Genomic DNA, 22,631 nt, shown 5'->3' with positions numbered 1-22,631 from the left:
AAAACTACATGTGAGTAATATCACTGGGAGCAAAAATATCCCATGTAATAATTTGTGACCACAATCGCGTATGACTGGTAGCAAGATCAACATGGTTACTGTTCCAAAGCCCAGTAACATAGCAAATTAAGGAACACTTATTTGCATTTGTTTACTATTTGTGGCCCCAAAAATAAATAGATGTGGGTGTTGCTATTGCTACGTTGGATGCGATAGCGTTTTTAGAGTATGTACCTCAAAATAGCGCTTGGTCCTCTTTGGCTTAGCACATGCCATATTTCATTTGGGTACTACTGAAACAGGTTTATTATGTATAATTCAGATGGATTTAATTGCTGTTAATAACAAAACTGTATAATGATTTGGTGGTGAAACTAAACAATTTTCAATGAAATCTTTTATTAAGACTATCTGCCAAAATTATTCTATTCAAAAGCCCCAAAAACAAAAAAATAAAATAACAAACAGTGAAATTATTTTTGTTCGAGCCTGTTTCATACTTAAATCCTCAGGATATCCGTCTGAAAGCACTTTCCCTACATTTCGCTTACATTTTCACAACCGGTTTCTGGCTGGGCGGGAAAAATACGATCGCTCTCGCTAGTTACTGTCATTATCTAACATTTCATAGAACAGTGTCCAGGGAAAATCATGTTCCATCTATAGCGCATGGATGCCACGAGTAGGGTTATGTAGAATTGCATCCTTAATTAGTGTAATGTAGCATAAAAACGATTATCATTCCATGTCCTGTGCAAGCAACTGACAGGAACAACCAACTATCATCATTATCATCGTCATCGGTATTGTTAGCTGACACTAATAACAACAGCAGTAAAAACCAAAACAACACTAGCGGAAGCAATACACACCACATGCTTGTACATTGTAGAAACAGTAACATTTTCATCATCGAAATAAAGTGCACCGGAGGAGTCACATGCGGTGGAAATATTACATAAACTTATGGATGTTATTACCACAGAGTAAAGATGTCCATCTCGAGCGATTGAGATTTATAAAAATTAATTATTCAAATGAAGTTCAATTCATATCGAATAACATTAATTATTCAAATGAAGTTCGATTCATGGAGCGCTGCTGAGTAGATCTTAATTGACAGCTGATCAGTTAGGCAATCCAAAATGATCGTCATAAGTATGCCACTAGTTTGTAATGCACTGTTATGGCGGCGCTAACATTTTAATGGCTTACAATCAAATATATACCAGTAAATAGGGTAATGAGCCTATTTAGCCCTATAAGGGGGAGAGGGTCGCTATATTAGCTATAACCTTTATCATAATAAAGTATTAGTCTACTGTTTTTTAGACATCTGTGTTGGAGTACGATCTAAGAATTGGTCATTCGAAGTGTCAGGGCTAGCGATTAATTTATTTGCTCTGCTTACTGTTGTAATAATACAGAGGATTGTTGCAAAGATATAGGTTGTTTTATGGCAACTGAACTGGACTGGTTTTGACACGCTACAATCAGTTCAATTTTTACCATCTCATGCTCAATATTGATTGTATTTACAATTCAAGTGTATTTACAATTCTCCTAGAATTTTTACAACAGTTCAATTGGTTGGTAAAAGTAGTCAAAATCAGTCGAAATTGATAGGTTTTATCAGTTTTCGATAATATTTCAAGACTTCGAAGATATATCCATATCATTAATTTATTTATTTTTATCTTCTATCCAGTGGCAAGGTTCCGTTAAATCTAATTTTATCCATATGCAGTACGGCGTATGTCCACAACAGAGTGATGTTACGAAGAACACGGGGAGATGCATACAAATTAACGCTCGAGAGAAGATCTGGACTGCTGATATTACCTGACAGCAAGTCTATAACAAAAAGTCTTTGCTGAAAGATACGGTGAGTAACATACATCTATTGCCGTAAGGAGGCTGCATAACTGGATCATTCCAGGAAAGTTTCCTGAAAGGGAATTGCACAAACCATACGGTCACTTTGAACGACATGGTGTGGTGCCCACACTTGCACAGCGTATGCCAGAACACTTCTGATCGGGGCACAGTAAAGTGCTTTTAGTGCGTAGAAATCATCGAAGTCCGCGATGTTCCGCTTTAAGAAGCCAAGCATTCCGAAAGCCTTAGCAGATGTCGCGGTGATATGGTCGGAAAAGCCCAACTTCCTATCGAAGCACTCCCATGTCACGGATCAAGTCGACACTTCCAATTGTTCTTCTTTGTAGGCTGTATTCATAACATCCCGGAGTAAGCGTGCGAAACTAATTGCTTTACATTTATTAACGTTGACTTCAACGTTAATAAATGTAAAGCAATTAGTTAAACGTGCACCATTTTTGAATAAGATATCTTCTTGAAGCAACACTGCGTCATGTGCCGAAGCGATAGTTCGGAAATGTTTAGTTCTGGGGAATCGAATACTGATACAGAACAATACACTGATATGCCCGATGCAAATTGTCGAAAAATCCCATACAAACTTCAGGCACATTGGTCCGGAAGCTAGACTTGTCCGATTTGCTTCAAATTCGGAATCCAGTCAGGGGTGGGCCGATCGGGGTCATATTTTTCTTGTCGCTCTAATGTAGATGTATCAAACAACAATACTGTTGGTAATGGAATACGGATGTTTCTACTTTGGCTACACTGTGACTATACGGATAGTTTGTATATTATTTCGAGATTATGGTAAGAAAATTATTCAAACAATACATTGTTGTTCATATACTATGTCACAGAAGAAATTGGTAAGTTAGCCTTACTATAATTTTATTATGAATATCATTTTAAAATAACGTCAGACTAAGCTGGTAGCAATATAATGTTAATCTTTTCCAGCAAACCCGACCGAAGGTTCTATCTACTACCATCAGGACCTGTAAACGTGAGCACAAGAGATGGAAAAATTTTAAATTCTCCGTGCAAAAGAAACCATAAAAAGTGAAAGTGTGTATAGAACTCACACACAAGCTATAACGCAGCTTTTCTAGCAGCAGAGATTTAAGATGCAAGATTTGCTCCTGACTCCTGTCCATACACCGATTCACACAAGCTTTTACAACTGAGATCAGAGACGACGCTGAATAGAAGCATGGATTTCGTCAAATTCTGATAAGCCTTTTGCATTTTGTACTTGGAATTTCAGTTCCAAGCGGAAGAAGTTTTACACACATTCATCGATATTTGTGTTTATGGTACTGTTGGAAGCTGTGTAAATCTTCGCTGCAGGGTGTTTGTTTGCCTTCAGCTTCATTTTTTTTATTATTTCTGACGTGAAAGAGAACAGGAATTTGTTTGATGTCTGCGCGGCAGGATATTGGGGCGGAAATCGTTATGCCATCGTAACGAAGGGAGAAGAGTAAACACTTATAGTTGTTATCCAATTTATGCGCTTGAAATTGTCTTGTACGGACGTACGGTTGCACATGTTCAAGGCTAATAACAGAATATCTGCATTTAATAGCTGAACCAAATTTTGCCAGACAATGAATCCATGCCATGTGTACGAAACACCACCAACAAGCATGGGAAAATCCGCGAAAATCCATTCCCTTTACTTTTGACGAGGCTGACATTTGGCGTCTACTGGGTAAACGAACTAAACAATTCGTGGCTTTGCCCATATTTTCTCTTCTCGGCTTGATATCACACTTTTCAACCGTCGCTCGTTGCGTGACGGAAACAACCGTGAAGAGGATAACAAACTTTCCCATGATGAGTGAGATTGATTGATTACGCATTTCAACGGCTAGTCAAGCACTTTTCTTACAATACTCCAGCACGAGGCGATGATGGAAAATGTTGCAAAGCCGTTCACTGGTTACTAGTCAAGCTAGCTTTGAAAGAATGATTGAGTCATCTGGCAGACAGGCAGGCCGAATGCCCTTTCTTTTGCTGCGAGTTAGGTACGTATTGGATCAGCCAACAGGAAATTTATTGCCACGTTCTGGTTCGTCAACACGGAAGGACTGATTTATGGTCTGAGTATTAGCGTGGATGAGGAGTGGAGTGTTAGGGCCCATTAGATAATCGTTTTGTTGAGCATGACGTTTATTTGTATGTCTTGCTTATAAAGTGATTGTAGGCGAATATTCGCTATATTTTCAACTGCTGGATCAAAATACTATTCAGATGGAACAGTGGCGGATCCAGAGGGAGGGTCCTGGAGGTCCGGACTCCCTCCGAAAATTTTCAACTTGTTGAGAAATTTTGATTTAGTATCAATTTTATATTAGTTTCAGACTTAAAATCATTTCAAACCAAATAGGACCACCAAAACTGATTTTTAGTAATTGAAGTTTTGACGCATAACGTATTGTACAACGTTTATTCCAAAATCAAAATTTTGGACCCCCACCGATTTTTTTTTCTGGATCCGCTCCTGAGATCGAACATTAAAAGATTTCCATTATGAATATTGAGTGTGCTGTTACAGTCCTACAACTTGTCACAACGCACATAGTTTATTTAGTAAAGTAGGAATATGGTTACAATTTCCAGATTTATTAATTATTGTTATTGTTTTTATTGTTTTGTTCAAAAACGATTTATTATTGTTTATCGAGAAAGTTAAGTTAATTGGAGGTCGAGCTCTACTCAACCACTGCTCAATAAAAGCAGTTGAATTAAGGAATCAAACAATAGCTATTCACATTTTCACTACAAGTATCGGATGAATCGATTTGAGTAATACTCAAATTCAACATCTAATTCAGTTGATGAATCTGATTAACTACACGGTGCTACAAAAACGGACATTGAATAAACGTTTTAAGTAACCTAGTAGAAGTTACACGTCTAGTCAAATGCAACACAAAACCACGTTCGATCAGATTCATATACCTTCAAAATCTTGATTTATAGTAAAAAAACATTTTCTGGGATCTTCGACACAAAAAAATTAGCTACGTTGTCATTTTCAATCGGCTTTCCATTCAACAGTTATGGAAAGAAGTAAAGTACATCTTTTTGAAAAAATCGAGGTCTGCCTTTTCTTACGTAATAGCATATTACACGTACACTGTAAGAATATATTCGTAAATCTGCTCCGAATAGGTTTCGTACAGAAAATTAAGATTTTTTGGTACATATAATGAATCATTCGTAGTTCCATGAAAACGCTTTTATTTTTATTATGAGATCTTCGTAAACACCACGAAACGTCACTCGTAGGCTTACTATGAGTTGGTTTCACAAGTCAAACTAATTGTTTGATGGAATATATGAACTTCTTTCTATTATTCACAAGAATCTTTCGTAACATGATCGATTTTTTCGAAGAAACCACAAAACAATAAAGTACACAGGGGAGGGCATAGCATAGTTGATAAAACGATTGCCTTGTACGCAGCTCACCTGTGTTTGATTCTCAACCCCGCATATAGGGTTAGAAATTTTCCCAAAAGAGGTTTTTCTAATCCGAAAAAAGATGCCTATCTCCTACTGACCGGCAGTGCTTTTATGGAAGAAACTTGTTGGCATCTATTTATTGATAAATTTTGTATTATTCATAGATGTACACATGATTATCCCTGGAGATGAAGGGCGATAGCTCTACTGTACATCCAACGACCCATTTCAAGAATGCCTGTTCATACACGTACATTCTGAGGCCGGTTTCATTTACAACAAGCCCTGCGGGAATACATCCACGTATCAATTGGATATGTGCAATATATTCGCACTTCCAGAATTAAAAATAATTATTTTTGTATTTGCAACATGGTAAAATAGGTAAACTTTGGAGAACAACACAAAACGATCTCACCAGCGTGCTGCTCTGAATTCGTTAATTGATGGCATTTCAGCGAAAAATTCTCCTCCATCTACAATCGGTGAAAGTTTAGATGGCGCTGTGAATACTAAGCGGGCGCAATTGTGAGTGGCTTGATTCATGCTCATGCTATAGTGTTCAAAAAAGTTTAACCAAAATTGTTTATTGAAGTAAATGAAATTTATTAATATTCCACAAGAACGTACTGTGTCCTTAATCAATAAAACTGTTAAAAGTGTGTTCGCTAAGAAAATTGGGAATATGGTAGAAACCATGGTATGATTTTCGAAGTAACAAAACAATTTGATAGGGGTATTTGTGTAGTTTTATTGTTGTACTGAAATAACCACGTTTCACGAAAGTGCTATAGTATATATATTCTATATAGAATAAAATAATTTTGTTTGAAGTACACTTGGTTTTAGGGACAGAATATTAATGATAAATCCGTCATGTTTTGTAGTAGCCCCGATATTGCATTGAGGGGCTTTACTGTTATTTTTACGTTTGGATAATCCGTTTTGAGAATATTGGCTATTGAAGGGCTGAGTGATGGAATGTGTGGCAGTGATCTGTGTTGCATCTGAGCTGTGATCTATGTTGCTTGGTGTTGTGTTTACATTGTGAATGCTCGCAACGTGTGAGTCGGTGATGTTGGTAGTGTGATGTGCTTTTTTGCTACGATGAATGAGTCTGTTAATGAGTGATGACGGATAGTTGTTTCCGTCATCCGCACCTGACATCCGACTGTTGGCAATCGACAATACGACAAAAACGGTTAACTTAAAGTAAGTTCACAATGCGCTACATGTTTTATGTTTTTTTATATCTTCATTTTGTATTTTGTTGTCTTGTGTTTTTGCATTTTATATTTTAACTTTCTAACAATAAAAATTCCAGTTTCCCTTTAAAAAGGCCATCAAAAACGGCCGTAACGTCGGGCAATTTATAAACCAATCGTTTGCCTAAATTTTACCGACTGAGAAAGCCATAAACACCTGCTAAATTCCCGTATCCAGTCGTTACAACACCTAAATTTAAGAACAACTTTAATTCAATGTGTATCGAACAAGTATTCACACTACTGCTACTCAGAGCACTCGCGCGCGACCGAACGAACGCTCACGTTTCTCAAAACGGTTAATCAGGAGCTAGGCTAAGGGGCCATGCGTAAATGACGTAGCATTTTAGGGAGAAGGAGGGTACACCAAATTTGTGACCCAGTCTGATGAGGGGGAGGTTAGGGTCAGAAGTTGTGCGACGTAGTATTAAGTTTAATTTTTATGGCAAGTATCATAACCCATTGATTAGAGAAAACAATTCAATGTTCCTCCATTCCAATGAACAATAAATTTAAATCCATACAAGTTACTTTTCACGCGGTTTTACATCTGTTAAATTTTTCGATTCGCGGAATTGCAAGCTAGCAAAAAATAACGAAAAGATTTTGTATCCGGATTTAACTTGCTACATTAGTTAACTAATCTTGCTAACTAGAAGATTTAGTTTGGTAAGTGAATTGAATCTTCTCTTCGGATTCAATCAAACAAAATTTAGTAAATCAGTTGAATGTATGTTTCTTAGAATCATTGGCAGCTGCAGAAATGTGACCATAAAATAAAAATCCGTTTTAATCCATCTAGTGGTGCAATTGCGCCTTTCTCATTTATGCAAACTACGATTCCATGGCTAGTTATGTTTAATATAATGATGGAAATGTCTATTACATATTCAATGCGATTTACACATACGTACAATGAATCGACAGCTACGAACTTGAGTTGCTATGTGTCGACGCTGAAACACTTGAAACCAGCGGCGGATCCAGGCGGAGGGCTCGAGGGTTTGGACCGCGCCAATTTTTTTCAACTTGTTAAGAAATTTTAAATTTGTTTCTTAACTCAAAATCATTTCAAACTAATTTTTTCACTAGTTTTTCAGACACACTAGGAAAATTTATTCTGGAGGAACTAGAAAATTTTATTCGGGTAGTGGGGTACGTGATGAGGGAAGCGCGGTTTAGGGAAAGGAGGTGAGTGATGTGGGGAGGGGACCCCGCACCGTAGCCCCTAACTACGCTGTTAAAATACAGAAAAGCTATGTAAGTCAAAACAAATTAATTAAGACGATGTTTAGAGTGATTGCACAACCTTTCTATAGGAGAAAGGCAAAAATGTGAATTTAATGTGTCCGTACTCTTAAACCCGTAACTCCGGAACCAGAACTCGGAATTTAATGAAATTAAATAGCAGCCTATGAGAACGTTGTACCTTTCATTTGAGACTATGTTTGAAATCGGTTCAGCCATCTCCGAGTAACCGATGTGCATATTTTTGGTCACATACATAGATACATACATACACACACATACATACGCACACGCACAGACATTTGCCGATTTCGACGAACTGAGTCGAATGGTATATGACAGACCGCCCTCCGGGCCGGTATTAAATTGGCGATGTTTGGAGTGATTGCATAACCTTTCTATAGGAGAAAGGCAAAAAACATACAACATAAAATTCCAAACAAAACTAAATAATTTGTCATGAACTGGGCTTATTTTGTACGTAATTTTCTGTTATTAAGAAAATGTTGATAAAAGCTGCCAAACGTTTTGTAGAGACCTGTATTTAAAAAAATTGTTTTCAATCAGTGCCTTAAGTACTGTAAATTGTGTTATTCCAATGACAGGATCTTATCATTGGAAGGAGAATCTCTGCTTCTTCGGATTGCGCATAAATGAATCTGTTTATGGATCCACTCCTGTTTTCCGATTCTTCTCGTAGATCGTTACTCGCTTTGATTTGCAGCACGGCTCAGTCCAGTTTCATACCTTCACTCCGACAGCGACCTAAGAGTCGGCTTAGAATTATTTCGAAATGTGTCATGGGAAAAGCTACGTTGTCTCCAAGAGGAGGTTTGAGTTTTGTCACCAAAAGCTACGTGTGTGAAAGGCTTCCAAAAATGCCGAAAACAAGATGTGTTATTTGTATATTATTCCTAACAGTGACGATACATTGAATATTGAAGAAAGATGAAAAAATGCATCCAAAATGTTCTCTTGGAAAAATGCCCCGGGCATCCAAAGTTATCATTGAAACTGATATCATTGGAAAAAAATATGTCTAGGGTTTCGATGTGCGGTTTTGGACAACCCGCTATCAAGCGATTTTTTCATTTTCTGCAACAGTACTGTGCAATCTCATGAAGGTCTTTGAATTGTGACGATAAATATTCTAGTGAAAACCGTCGGCTTTCGATATGAACTTAAAAATTAGTGCAAAGAGAAAGTAAACAAAGAGAGGATCTCAATGTTGCTAACGTCCTATTCTAAATTTTCTTCAGAACTATTTCTCAGAGAAGCCGTGCGAGTGAGAGAGAGAGAGAGAGCAGATTGTAGTGATAGACGAAATGAGTACCATTTATTTTGTATTGGTATGGTAAACGGAATATTATCAGTGTATAGTATTCTGGCAGCATGCGGTGCTTTGTTGATTTTTTTCCACATTTTTGTTTCTTTTATGCAAAGCTATTTGTGTGAAACCGCCTGTTTGTTAATACTAGCTCGTTGTTTGTAATAAGATGACCGTTCTAACCGTATTTATATTGTAAATAAAGTGATGGTCAGTTTCAATTCCTCTCCATAATGATTCCAATGAGTGAGAAATTCAGAAGAGCACCTGTCTTACTGTTGTCAATTCATTGGGGTTGAGAACCGTAACTCAATAAGCACAGCTTGCTGTTTTGACTGCTAACCGTTTCATTCTCTTTTGTCTAGCAGGTTTGCCATCAGTACTATGATGGAGCTCAGCCCTGGTCTGCAACTTTGTTGTAATCAGCATACAATAGGATAAGGGAGCCCGGCACATGTTGGTTTTATGAGTAAGTTGGCGAAATCCTCGTTGTTTCTCGTTGTGTACTTGAAGTAAAGTGAAGTAGTGTATTGTTTTGTTGAAGTTGTTGGCGATATTGGGTTGTCGAGCGTAATAAGTAAATTTACTTAATTTCAAACATCTTGCGTCATTTATGGTGAGTTTTAAACTATTTATCGACTGACTATGTACATTTTAGGATAGTATATTGAAAGATTTTTTTAGTCTTCGTATAGGTAGTTTGACGGCTATAAAATAATTTTTTTATACATAAGTTTGCGGTGCATACGTGACAAGTTGGTGGTAGTTATAACAGTGTAAAAATAGTATTTATATTTCTGGAGTTTACTACATAGCAAAATATTTTCTTTATATCTCGCCCAAGGAATTTCAAACATTTGTTTTGGAATATGGACTACGTGTCGAAAATAAAATGTCGGGATATTGAGTTTGAAAAACTATGGCCAAAGTTGATTGATATACTATTTTGTATTCAACACGTTCTAGAGGGCTTCTCATTTTATTTTATTTCCTTTTGTTATTTCCTGGTGTATCGCCAATTTACACCGAATCCTTTTAAAATGGCGAGATTTTCGGGTCACATATTCGTATCTATGATTTAATACTGATGACAATTCATAAAAACTTTAATAAATTTCATCAGTCTGCCAAGGAGATTGGTGTCTGCTGATCCAGGATTGAGTAATCTGGTAATCTAAAGTACCCGGATTGTTTGCGCACGATGACGATAATGATTATATTTTCCACAATTAAAAAACAACATCGTCAATTAGCTCCGGGCTCTTCTTTGATAAAAATGGGGATAATAAAATAAAACGCAAAGTATCGATGACTTAAATCTAAAGACTGCGAATCTGTTTAAGATGGCTTCAGAAATAAATGTTATCGTTTTACCAAATTTTGACAGTTCGTTTGAATCTGAACACTGTTTAACTCTCTTCACCGCCATGTGCTTGTAGTCGAGCGGTTATAAAAGAAAATATTTTTTAAGTCATTTGGAAGATATCAAACAGCTTCAAGGACATACTGTTATTGAATGAGGATTAAACCGTGAAAGTCAGTCTCCCCAAACACTAGACATAAGTGTGGCATTGGTAAACGTAATTGGTCTACAAACTTATATTTCAATGGTTGACGCAAATTTCCTAAATTATGATCGAATTTCTCTTCAGGTTTGTCCATTATTTCAAAGCATTCTTCGTTTCTATTTTTCTATGCAATTGCAAATCAAATTTTCAACCAAACTTGTATAATGCTATAACTGCAACAAAACCATACCCATACTGATTTGGCGAATTGTATAGTAAAAATTAACGTAGGAAAGTTGTTATAAAAGGACATGATTTGCTTCTACCAAACTTCTTCGAGAAAATTCTTATTCCGAAAAAATGGGAATAGTTCTCTTACAACATCGAATTAAAAGAAATGAATAAAACTGACAAAAGATCAATTAATAAGATCGGCGTATAACGTACGCTTAGTAATTTTCTATAGTTTTATCATTCATTTCAAGTACCTGTAAAAGGTACTAGACATATTGCATAGGACCCGTTAATCTCTATACAGAACACATATTTCGTATAAAACCTATGGTGTGAACAGCACTGTGTCTTACAATTTTTGAAGAGTGCGAATGAATGTGTTGTGTGAGTGCAAAAAACAAATAGATAAAAAGGACCTGTACGACTCCAATTAATTTAACAAAAAATTAAACTCTATAATCGAAGTAAAAACACACACGCTAAGGTTTTAGTAAATTGACTCACAAACTGCTGTTTTTTTCTTTTCGATTGTATCACTCAAATTGGGAGACGGCGACAGTTGGTAGTACTTGCTACATCCGCTATTATCTATGTTTGCGGAGTATTTCGTTTTATTTCTAATTTTTTCTTACACTCTGGTCGTTTTCCCTCGGGTATCATTTTAAGGGAGAGACTGTAATCTCGTTTTGTGTAGGGCTTGGGAATTACATCTTTGGAAGCAGGGGGTGATGATGGTTATGATAAGAAAGATCACGAAGGCACAGATGCAGAAAGATGGGCTGGACAGTATATGGTCAAAACTGATAGCGGGAAAGACAAAATATTAGTCGGAAGAAATGAAAGTGTAAAAGTAAACGAGCCTCCGAGAAGCCCTCGGAAAGAAAGAAGAAAGAAAAAAAACAATTATGGTTTACTGCCGCATAGAGTCTTACTACGATGATAGAAATAATGACTAGAGAGTGATAAATAGAAAGCTGATGTGGGTAACTTATGATTTATAAGGAATGTGGTGGTGGCAGGAGGCGGCACTCAAACTTGAGATCGATTTGAATCCTGGGTCTGGGTATATCAACTTATGTTAAAAATTTGGAAAATGTTCTTTTGTAGAAACCTCTCAATTTCAAGTGCACTATTAAGCAATATTAGATGGGTTGCAGCATTGTACTAATTGCAAGTTCGTTCACAGGCGGTTTTCTACTGGCTGTAGTACACACTCACAACTATGCACGGAAGTGGTGAGTAAAACTCAAACAACTAGAAACTAGTTCTCGATGTTGAACAAAAAAGCTGGGAGGGGCGTAGATAAAATAGGGGAAACTGAACAGAACTGAGATCTGAAACATATATTCCATCTAATGGCTAGAAGGTTAGTTACTGTATGACGTATTATAATAAACGTGTGTGTACTGTAAGCGGTTCGTTAATACTGGTATATAGTAGTTTCTGTTATCAATACGAAACGAGATTAAAGTTATAAGACATATCTTTACTGATCCATTCAAGGGTGTTTTTTGGGTTGGAGGGAATGATCATAGATATTATCTGCTATTCTATGTTGATTATTATGTTTATTTTTGATGATGGTCAGATCGAAAAGGAGATGACGTTTAATGATCGAAACAGAAACAGTGGGAAAATGAAATGGGACAGTGAGAGGAGACTAGAGTGGCCTCGAAAGAGTAAGATGATGGGCCGAGTTGTAAAATAGATAATTACCTCTCGCACTGCCGGAGCGTCCACGACGCTATTATCCATAATGAAACCATGAATACTAGTAGGACCGTTCCCGGGCATATTGTCATTAGTGTTTTTAGCACAAATCTGCAATAAACGGTCGGACAGAGCCGAAAGCGAAAAAAATATATAGATCAGATTTACCCGAAATCGTTATGGTGGCGAGTATTTTGCGGGTTTTAATGGCTCAATTTACTCAATTTATTCTCAATAAGCGGGATTATGATAATAATGTCTCATAGCAAACCATTCTTCTAATCTTTACTACAAATGAGATCAGGATGCCTTGATTGGACTTGGCCAAAAAAAAACTTACCGTGTATTAAAATTGATACGATTCAGTGCACCTATACTACGTGATGAAGCATCGGTAAATAGTTTCGAATGTAGCAGCATCACACGGCATATCAGGTACAAACGAAGGAACATTGGCAAGGATAACGCGACGTCGTACGGGACGAGCTCCGTTCCCATGGCTTTATTCTTATTCGCTAGTTTAGTTGTCCATAGAAAATAATATTGACCTGGAATGGGATGCACCGCACAGATGAGTAATTCTAAAGATATTTGGCTCATTCGCTGCCAGGTCATCGCTATCCGCCAGTCATCCGCGCAGTTATCTATCATAAAAAGCTGAAACGGAAGCAGAATGAATGGGGATTAGTGATTTGTAGGTGAAGAGAATTTATCACTTTTTCATGTTATTGTGTCATTTTGAAAAGTCGATATTTGTTGGTATAGAAATTAGGTTGTTTATTATAAACAAAACTATCCGATCTTCGTGGGTATCAATGGTGAGTGCTACCAGTGTGTATGCAAGTTCCTTTCTTGTAGCTCCCAATGTATTAGGGCATTGCAAAACATTCTCAAAGTTCCCCCTTTCAAATTGTGACAAATATTAAAATAAGCTCAGTTGCTTAATTTCACAGCATTTAGACAATTTCAGACTGCCCACTTCGCCTGAAGTTTTTGAAATTGGTACTATGGGAAAAATGGAGCAAAAATATATTGAATGCTATAACAGGAATCAGTAAATGGCTCAAATGGCACGTTTCCCACGTTGATCGGAGATTTGCCATGATTTGTCTTTTTATCATTTCCTGATGGGAAGTGGTAAGGTTAGGGATAAGAGAAATAACGACACAGAAAATATAGATAGTACGGAAGTATTCTTCACCGCTAAGGAAATAAACTACACTTCTCGATGAGTTGACATATCACACCCCCGAGGTGGTATTGATATAACAATTTTCAAATTCCTGAAGTAATTCGAAATGATTCACAATTAATTAACATCCCGTGATTTGCATACGTTACAAATCGTTGTTTTGAAACTTTGCACTTTAGAACACTAACGATCACTTTCTCGAAACCATAATTCAACCTGAATTTTTGCTTCGAGAGAATGTTCAACGTCTCATCGTCTAATCTGCAGAAGAGTGAAGACTTTCTTCTTTGATTACTTTGGTTTTCATGATCTTCCAGTTTTCTACCTTTGCGGAAGGATTATGGAAACTTAGCCGTGTCAAAACATTGGTGCCCTTTAATGCCTCTTTGGCAGCCCAAGGGACATAAAGAGTCACTTTATTCTGGTAAAGATTGATGGTTCGACTGTGAATCGAAAATCACCGGCCTTCTGTTACATAGTTGCGTTTCGGCTTCGCCTCATCAGAAACCGACACTAACTTTTTGTCGGAATAGATTAGCGCTTGACGAAAATCCCTTCACCCTACTGAGAAATTTTGGTGTTTACCAAATTTTCCTCCTTAGGGTGAAATATAGCATACCGGCCTTCTGATTTATGCCATCTAATGTCTGTTTGAGTCAGATACAGCTTTGATCGTTCTCACGCGAGAAGCACACGACCCCAAATCTAACGCCAAAGCCGCAGAAACTAGACAGAAACGATCCGGATGGGTTTGAATAAGAGACAACCAAGAAGGTCTCTGAGAAACGTGTCCTTGTGAGGCTCTGTGAAGTAGTTATTTTGTAACCTCCCTTGTATGCGCTGATTGTGAACAATCCTAGAAATTCCTTCTCTGGCAGTAGTCAAATCGTTGGAGTTCTTGCGATTTACCTTCTTCCTTTGATTTTTTCAAAGTTTTTGCCTCTAGCTTCTGGTAAAGTAGAAAGGCGCACATTTTTATCCTCATGGCAAGACATGAAGTCGATGCTACCGGCTTAATTTTTGAACCGAAGGAAGTACTGCTGCAACTCTAAGTTTCCATGTCCGTGGTGTCGTTCGAGCCCTGCTCTTGGACGGCGACCAAGTTTACACCAACAGGTTCCAACGGCACTTGGGCGGTTTCAATTTTGTTTGATTCCATAATGCAAAAAACACCCTTAATGGTTTGTAGGAAACAGATCTGATATCAGCAACGGTTTAAAATAGAATGAAGCATGACCCAAATTTCGCTATCACTTTTAACCAGGGAAAGCAGATTTATCACAACTACTATCATGGACAGATAAACCAATGGGCTTTGCGCTAAGGGAGAGTGTATGATTTAAATCACAGAGCAGAAACATTATTAATAACAGAGGATTTTGGGGACAACATGATCTAGTAGCCCACTTTCTGGCATTTTTCGAGAAACGGAAATATTTCTATTCAAATACTAAGATTATTTGCTTTAAAAAGAGGTAATTTTCTGAGAGGTATTATATTATTTTTTTGTTATTATGCTATGCGCATTTCCCTCCATTTTTCCAATAGTACCGATTTCAAAAACTTCAAGTGGGCTGAAAATTGTCCAAATGATGCGAAATTTGGCATCTGAGCTTACTTTGACATTTGTCACAATATGAAAGGAGGGGGGGGGGGCTTTGAGAATTCAAAAATAAGTGATTTTTTTACAATGCCCCGCTATTTATTCATTTATGCAATACATTGATTGGCGCTATAATCCTACCGTACTCTTGGTTTCACAGAGTTCGACTCTATACCTCACAACGAGCTACACACTCGTAGTTTCAGGATTGTAGCACTGCGAAAACTTTGCTTGATGTGATCAAAGGTGAAAGCAGTATATCGAAGGAGGAAACCATCGTCTTTATAATTCTGGGTAAGACGCGCCAATCTTTGATGAAATGGTGGACAATCAAACATTAATTATATAAGAATATGTGAAATGGAATGAAATGACAGAAAAAAGTCCGCAAATTTAATTTTATTCGCTGTGCCCACCCCCATAAAATATAGTAAATCTGACACTCATGTTTGAAAATAAAGTCAAAAGTGATATCAATTATTACAACAAAATGTGTATTGAGCATCTATTAACCTTTTCATGCCCAACTTTTTTCTAGTACACCTAGGGTTTCAAAACTATTTTTCCTTGAAAACGGTGGTATCAAGAAACACGAAAAGCCTTTTTTCGTAAAGAAAGGTGCTTCCCTCGCAGTGCTAGAAGCTGCTCAATTTATAACTTCCAATGCTTAATACAATACTCCTAGGATATTTACAATAGTCCAATTAGGTGGAAAACGTAGCCAAAGACAGTCTAAATTGATAAATTTTATCAGTTTTCAATAATATTGCAACATAACGAAGATATATGAAAAATTCATTTTCTGACGTCAACGAAAACTGTCCCTGGCAGCACTGCTCCATCGGAATCCAATCAGAATAATTGCGATAACTTCAGTTCTAGAGCTGATCCTTGGACCTATTAATACTCAAATGAAAGGCAATAGTCACATTTATTGGACTTACTTGTTTTTGTGAGCAAATCTTGCCTCATTCAATAGTTATAGCTTTTTAAAAACGTTGTTGTCCACAAACAACATGGGCATGAATGGGTTAAAAGATTTACTAGGTACAAAAAAATTTGCCAAAAACGGAACTTTTTTGTTGCCAAAAATGAAACATGCCAAAAACGGAACGTGTCAAAAACGGAATCTTATTGTATCTGTATTTCAATAATTCCAACATCTTTCCAGAACATTCAAAAAATTGAAAAATTTAAGGAAAGAATTACGATGAATAAACGATGTCCAGCAAGCTTTCTCATACAGTTTATATCAGCGGTTCTCAACCTTGTTTGCTCCGCAGACCCCTTCGAAATCAACTTGGGTCATCGCGGACCCCTTCGAAATTATCCTGGGCGGTCGCGGACCCTTTCAAAATTACCCTGGGCGGTTGCGGACCCCCACGGCTTAACATCGATTTATATGCTGTCAATATGGGTCATTCCACGCGAAGTGATCAAAAAAAGATGCAAACTTGAAATCGACTTTTTTTGTGTCAATTGAACCACCCCTCGGGTCATGGGAGCACCCCCCGTTTTGGAAAATTGCCAAAACCCTTGATTTTCTTTTGATCATATCTCCGATTCTATTTACTCTAGAATCAAACCACAAGATGGCTTTTGAAGAAAATTGTTCAAGGAGTCTATAAAAAATATAATTTTTTGCCGACAGTGTTGCCAACTATGCAATTTTTTCAGTTAAATATTAAAAGTTAATTTTTCTCTCAATACATATATTTTAATTTTGAAAATTTTAATGCCATCGTGTTCCTCAGACATTTTTACATAAAATACACTTATCATCCCAATATAATATGAGCGCATCCTGAGATATACCGTTTTGAAGGGAAAAACTCCGATTTTCTCATATAAAAATCCATTTTTATTGGCCAGAATTGGGAAAATCTTCCAACTGTCATAAAAATCGACCCTGATCTGCTAGAAGCAAACCAAATACGTAGTTTTTCATCATTTCTCGTCTACTTCACGAAAAATAGTGTTTAAACTCAGAATATTCAAGTTGGTTTTTTAGCGCTGCGCGCTTGCGGTTTTATATGGGAAATTGCGGTTTTTTCTCTTCAAAACGGTGTATCTCAGGATGCGCTCATATTATATAGGGATGATAAGCTTTTTTTAAGTAAAAATGTATGAGGAACGCGATGACATTAAAATTTTCAAAATTAAAATATACGTATTGAGAGAAAAATTAACTTTTAATATTTAACTGTAAAAAATGTATAGTTGGCAACACTGTCGACAAAAAATAATATTTTTTATAGACTCCTTGAACAATTTTCTTCAAAAGCCATCTTGTGGTTTGATTCTAGAGTAAATAGAACCGGAGATATGATCAAAAGAAAATCAAGGGTTTTGGTAATTTGCCAAAACGGGGGGTGCTCCCATGACCCGAGGGGTGGTTCAATTGTCACAAAAATTTGAGTTTTTATATATTGGCCCTAGATGATCCTCTAAATTTTGTTCAAATCCGTGGAGGTCGATTACACGTGCCTTGATCACTTCGCATGGAATGACCCATATATTATTTTCAGTCTGATACGATAAAAAACTTGAAGTTTCAATATCCGTCCGGAAAAGATTTTCCTCTTCGCGGACCCCCAGCAACGGCCTCACGACCCCCTAGGGGTTCGCGGACCCCAGGTTGAGAATCGCTGGTTTATACGGTTTATGTATTTTATCTTGAAACATAGTTGAAATAAATTTTCAATTTCTCTTTTTGTTTTTTAATTCCAGCAGAGTTTTTTTCAAACGCGTATTGTTCTCTAACACTCTAATACTCTAATATATCTTTAATACGTAATCACCATTCTTTTTTCCGGTTATTTCATTACAGTCAAGAACACTTTTTGCTGTTTTACACATTGCCATAACTCTAGCAATTCTTACATTAATGTGATTCTTACCGTCTTGCATTACCAACACACTACATAAGTAATTGTTTCCAAAATATGAATGTGATCACATGGCACCCATTACTCTTTATTCTTACATTATCTTAAAGATAGGTGTTATATTTACCTGAACTTCCAAGGCGTGGTAGGCTACAATTAGCCCGAGTAAAATCACAGTCGATACGGATATTAACGTTTTTAAAGCAGTTGAATAAAAAGATGCCTGCGTGGAGTAAAAAGTAAACAATGAAGAAAGAGTTAAATTGGGTGCTTTACCATAATGTTTGTGTGTAATATGATTATGATAAACCTGTAGTATGTATGTAATATGATTATGATAAACCTCCTCTGCATTATCAACTTCTTGAACAGGTCGTAACATTTTCACACTGAGAGGGAGGAAATTGTTTTTAATTCCGCTAATTGGATGGATGATAATAAATAACTGCTTCAAGTATAATTCAATTCAATGTAGTAATCGATTCCACGTGTTTATGGTGATGAGGTGGTGTGCTGTTAAAAATAATCAACATCTTTCAACACGGTTGTTCTCGTTAAAAGCATCCAGTTTGCAAGAGATGGATCTTCGTTTCTATTGTTATGAATTGTTAGTGTCAATAAAATGATTGCAGATAATTTTAATAATGTGTAAAATAAAATTAAAGTATCTCATCCCGGAAATTGCACTGATTTTTTCTAAATCGTTTATTTGACATTATTTCTTTGGTTTATTTGCTATGTCACCAGATAATGACTGAGAATCACTATGTTCTATTACTTGTTTCTAGGATGTTGTTTTCGTCCACAGTATCGTCGCTGTTAATACCGATAGCAATCTCTTTTGGCTTTTTCGGTCCCTTACGAGTTACTATAGTAAACTCGTTGTTCTTATCATTTGCTTCTTGGTGATTTCTGGGGGTGTCTGGTGTTGGTTGCGAATGTTTATTGACGTTATTCGATTTTTGTGGGTTTGTGCTGGGTATAGTTGTAACTGGTTGTGCTGTAATTGTAGCCATCGGTGTAGTTGAAAATGATGATTGTAGTTTGCGTCCGCAAGCCGTTTTTCCGTTTCTCTGAGCAGCATTCGCGCAATGGGTTCCGGAGTGAGCAGTTTGTTGACAAAATTGACACGTGGCAAGTTGACCTTTATAAGCATATAGTGTTGTTTGTGGATAAAGAGCGCCTTGACCATGGTTGGTACATAATGAAATTGGGCGGGTTAAGTGCATTTTCACCACTTTAACTCCAATATCAATACCAGGAAAAAATTTTATGCATACGTTGCAAATTGAATCCCGAGCACTTGTAAATATTGCGACATGTTGCTTTGAATGTAGGTCAGTGAGGTGCACGGTGCTATATCTTGTAGACGTACACTGACTGCGTTGGTGGTAATGGCCACGAGAATCTTGAATTTAACACGTCCGTGCTCTAAAATGTGTTTGAGGTTGTTTTCGGAAACGAAACTTTATGCCATATATAAATGTTTGAGCCTTAACAGTACTGCATTTTTCACATGTTGCATTTGTATACAGGATATTTCCTTAACATCGAGTTTCATTTGGTGGTTCGGCAAATGTTCAGCTTAGCTCACCGATGGGCGCACTAAACTTTGCTTGAAGTCAAGCACAAGCGTGTTAACTAGCAAAGGGTAGCCTGGAATATCACACATTTTGATTTACACAATACGCATTATATATATAAAAACAAAAGATACTATGTTGTCGACTTCGACTAATGTTCATTTTCTCGACACCGTGAGGTTGGACGTGTGTTTTGAACGACGACTGAGAATGAACTGATTGTACTCAGGGCCGCCGAGAGGGGGGGGGGGTGTTTCTCCCCGGGCCCGGAGTTTTGAAGGGGGCCCGGATTTTTAACAGAAACTAAATTTTTGACAAATTCTTTTTCGATAAAAATTTATTTGAGAAGACAATTAAAAATTCAATATCTTGTGTATGAGGTAACTAGAATAGCGAAAGTTCTAAACTACTGCATATTTGATATCAACTATGTTTTTACCAACCTAATTTTCGCATCGAAACAAGATCAGATTCGAGCGGGCATGGCGGAATTTGTACATTGAATGTCATGTACGCAGCTCACCTGGGTTCGAATCCCAACCCCGCACACAGGAATAGAGATTTGTTATAGGAAAATTCCTAACCTGAATGACGAAGCGAATGACTTTAAGGTTAAAATGTCTATAATCGAAACAAAAATATGATCAGACTTGTAAGGGTTAAACAATTAAATGGTTTGATTAGAGGTCATGAGGTTGTCTTCAAATTTCGCCAATTTGAAATCGATTTTTTTGATTTATTGAATTTCCAATCTTCGAAAGCACTGGATTAGTATCGAAAGTAATTATTGAAAGAAAAAAAAACCCTGCTTCCGTGTCTTCGTTCAGGTAAATCCGAATTCGCCCGGAAGAATCCATTGGATTATTTTGCAATTTTGCGTTGCCCTTTTCTTTACCAGGAATCGTCCAGCACTCAGTCCTCATCATCCTCGGGTTGCAGGCCCTAATTGTTAAGGAGGGCCCCTCTTGGCGTTGACAAATATTATTTTAAAAGTGCCATTTGGGTTTACTTTATCCCATTGAACCTTCGCTTCAATGGATTAATGTTCCTCACAAAGATTCTCGAAAGAAACTGAAGTGTGATTTCACACCCCGTGTTTGTTTACTGAGAAGCAGAGCAAATCTCGCTCGGGTGGTTATCCTTCACAGCGAGAGTGGTTGGTGCTTTGATTCTTTGTGAATATCCGAGCAAGCGAAGTACTACAGCCAACTAAATCAACAAAACTGTTAACAAATGCAAAAACATAGGGTGTTGAGCTCATTTTCGCCATGTTTCTATTATCACCCTTCCCATTTGAAGCCGTTGGTTAGAGCAGTGTCTGCCGTCTTTGTTCAACGCATTGAGTCAAATGGTAGCGCAACAATAGGGACACTCGATTCGAGTTTTCTTTTCTTTCTCAAACACGAGAATTTCACTGCTTTCAGCGCATTTGTGTTATTATATTGTTTCTTAACAACGAAGCAAAGCTGTTGATGTCAATTTTTTCGCATTCCATTGATTGTAGGCCGAGAAATTAATGAATTAGTGAAGCACCCTGCTTAGTATGCTGAAAATAGGCACTTTACCATACAACTAAATGTGAACGGCACAAAAACATGACACTCTACGGTGAATGTGAAGAAAATAAGATATTTTTCCTCCTAGTGCTACGAGCTACATAAGAAATAAAACAGTGCATATTTATTTGTTTTTAAGCGTATATAATAAAAAGCAATGGAAGCGCTCCAAAATTCAGTCGAATGATCACTTTAATTCGAAATTCTAATTGATTTCAACGCATACCCATGTGCCTCTTGAAGTCTATCCCCTGCTCAGTGAAACTCTTCTGGTCAAAGTACCACTAGAGGTGGTAAATCTACCTCTATTTGAGAGCTCAATTGGTCAAATGAGTCATCAAAAACTCTTGATATACCAAAAGAATTCGAAATTAATCCCAAAATTTAAAATTTAATATATTTGGTTTGCCGTTCATTGTTACAAAATCTATAAAAAATCATATTCAGATACGAGATGATACCGAAACATTTTTGTAAAGGTGTCATACTCAGATGACGTAGCCTTTTCCGGCGATTTTCGACTACCAATTCCCCCTTGCAAAGAGGCCAGGGATGAAAAAAATAAATACGTTTTACAATTCTTTCAAATATCAACATTTTCATTATAACAACAAATTGCGTACACAACAAGCCCCTTTCGTGACGAGTATAGTGTCTTCTACTCGCGAAGTCTAAAATTGAGCACTTTTTTGGGAATAAATTGTAAAGCATCTACTCAATGGATTCAGAAACTTCTTTTTTATTTTGAAGACACATGTTTCGACTTTTCTTCATTGATGACTTCGATTTTGAAACTGGATGGGTCCCGCTTAAGTAAAGTTTTGGCAAATTGGGTTATCTGTAATCAGAAAACTCATTTTTTTTATAATCATAGCCACGTTGGCTATGTGTAGACCAGAGGGATTTCTTTTATTTTATAATTTGTAAAAGTTATGTAACGATTTGTGAAAATTTCCAGTATTTACGTTATTTTTTGGCCTATTAGGAACCATAAAAATGGAACAAGTTGACATTTTGCAAATCTCTCTCCACCAAATATTGCGGTATATTTTCTGAACAATTGGAGAAAAAATTATTGAAATCGGACCAGTACTTCTATGAAACTTGACCGCTTAAAAAACAGTACTTTCGGGAAAACGCGTTTAAAGATGAAGTACGGTGTATAACT

The 22,631-nt window shown here is 36.9% G+C and overlaps 1 protein-coding gene across 14 annotated transcripts in view; it reads right to left on the bottom strand.

Annotated features, from left to right (window-relative positions):
* Positions 1–22,631, bottom strand: part of LOC131689160 (small conductance calcium-activated potassium channel protein) — a 761,072-nt gene that overhangs the window by 87,853 nt on the left and 650,588 nt on the right. For all 14 annotated transcript variants that reach the window (XR_009305353.1, XM_058974046.1, XM_058974048.1 and 11 more), the window contains 3 exons: positions 18,452–18,547; positions 12,982–13,298; positions 12,648–12,752 (listed from right to left, as the gene is read on the bottom strand). Coding sequence is in view for 13 of the 14 variants with exons in the window: in XM_058974046.1 (XP_058830029.1) it covers positions 12,648–12,752; positions 12,982–13,298; positions 18,452–18,547 (518 nt within the window). In the remaining variant the exon portion in view is untranslated. The remainder of the gene's footprint in view (positions 1–12,647; positions 12,753–12,981; positions 13,299–18,451; positions 18,548–22,631) is intronic.

Source organism: Topomyia yanbarensis, chromosome 3 (genome assembly GCF_030247195.1).
Source record: "Topomyia yanbarensis strain Yona2022 chromosome 3, ASM3024719v1, whole genome shotgun sequence".
Taxonomy (NCBI): domain Eukaryota; kingdom Metazoa; phylum Arthropoda; class Insecta; order Diptera; family Culicidae; genus Topomyia; species Topomyia yanbarensis.
This window is presented reverse-complemented; position numbering and strand designations above follow the sequence as displayed.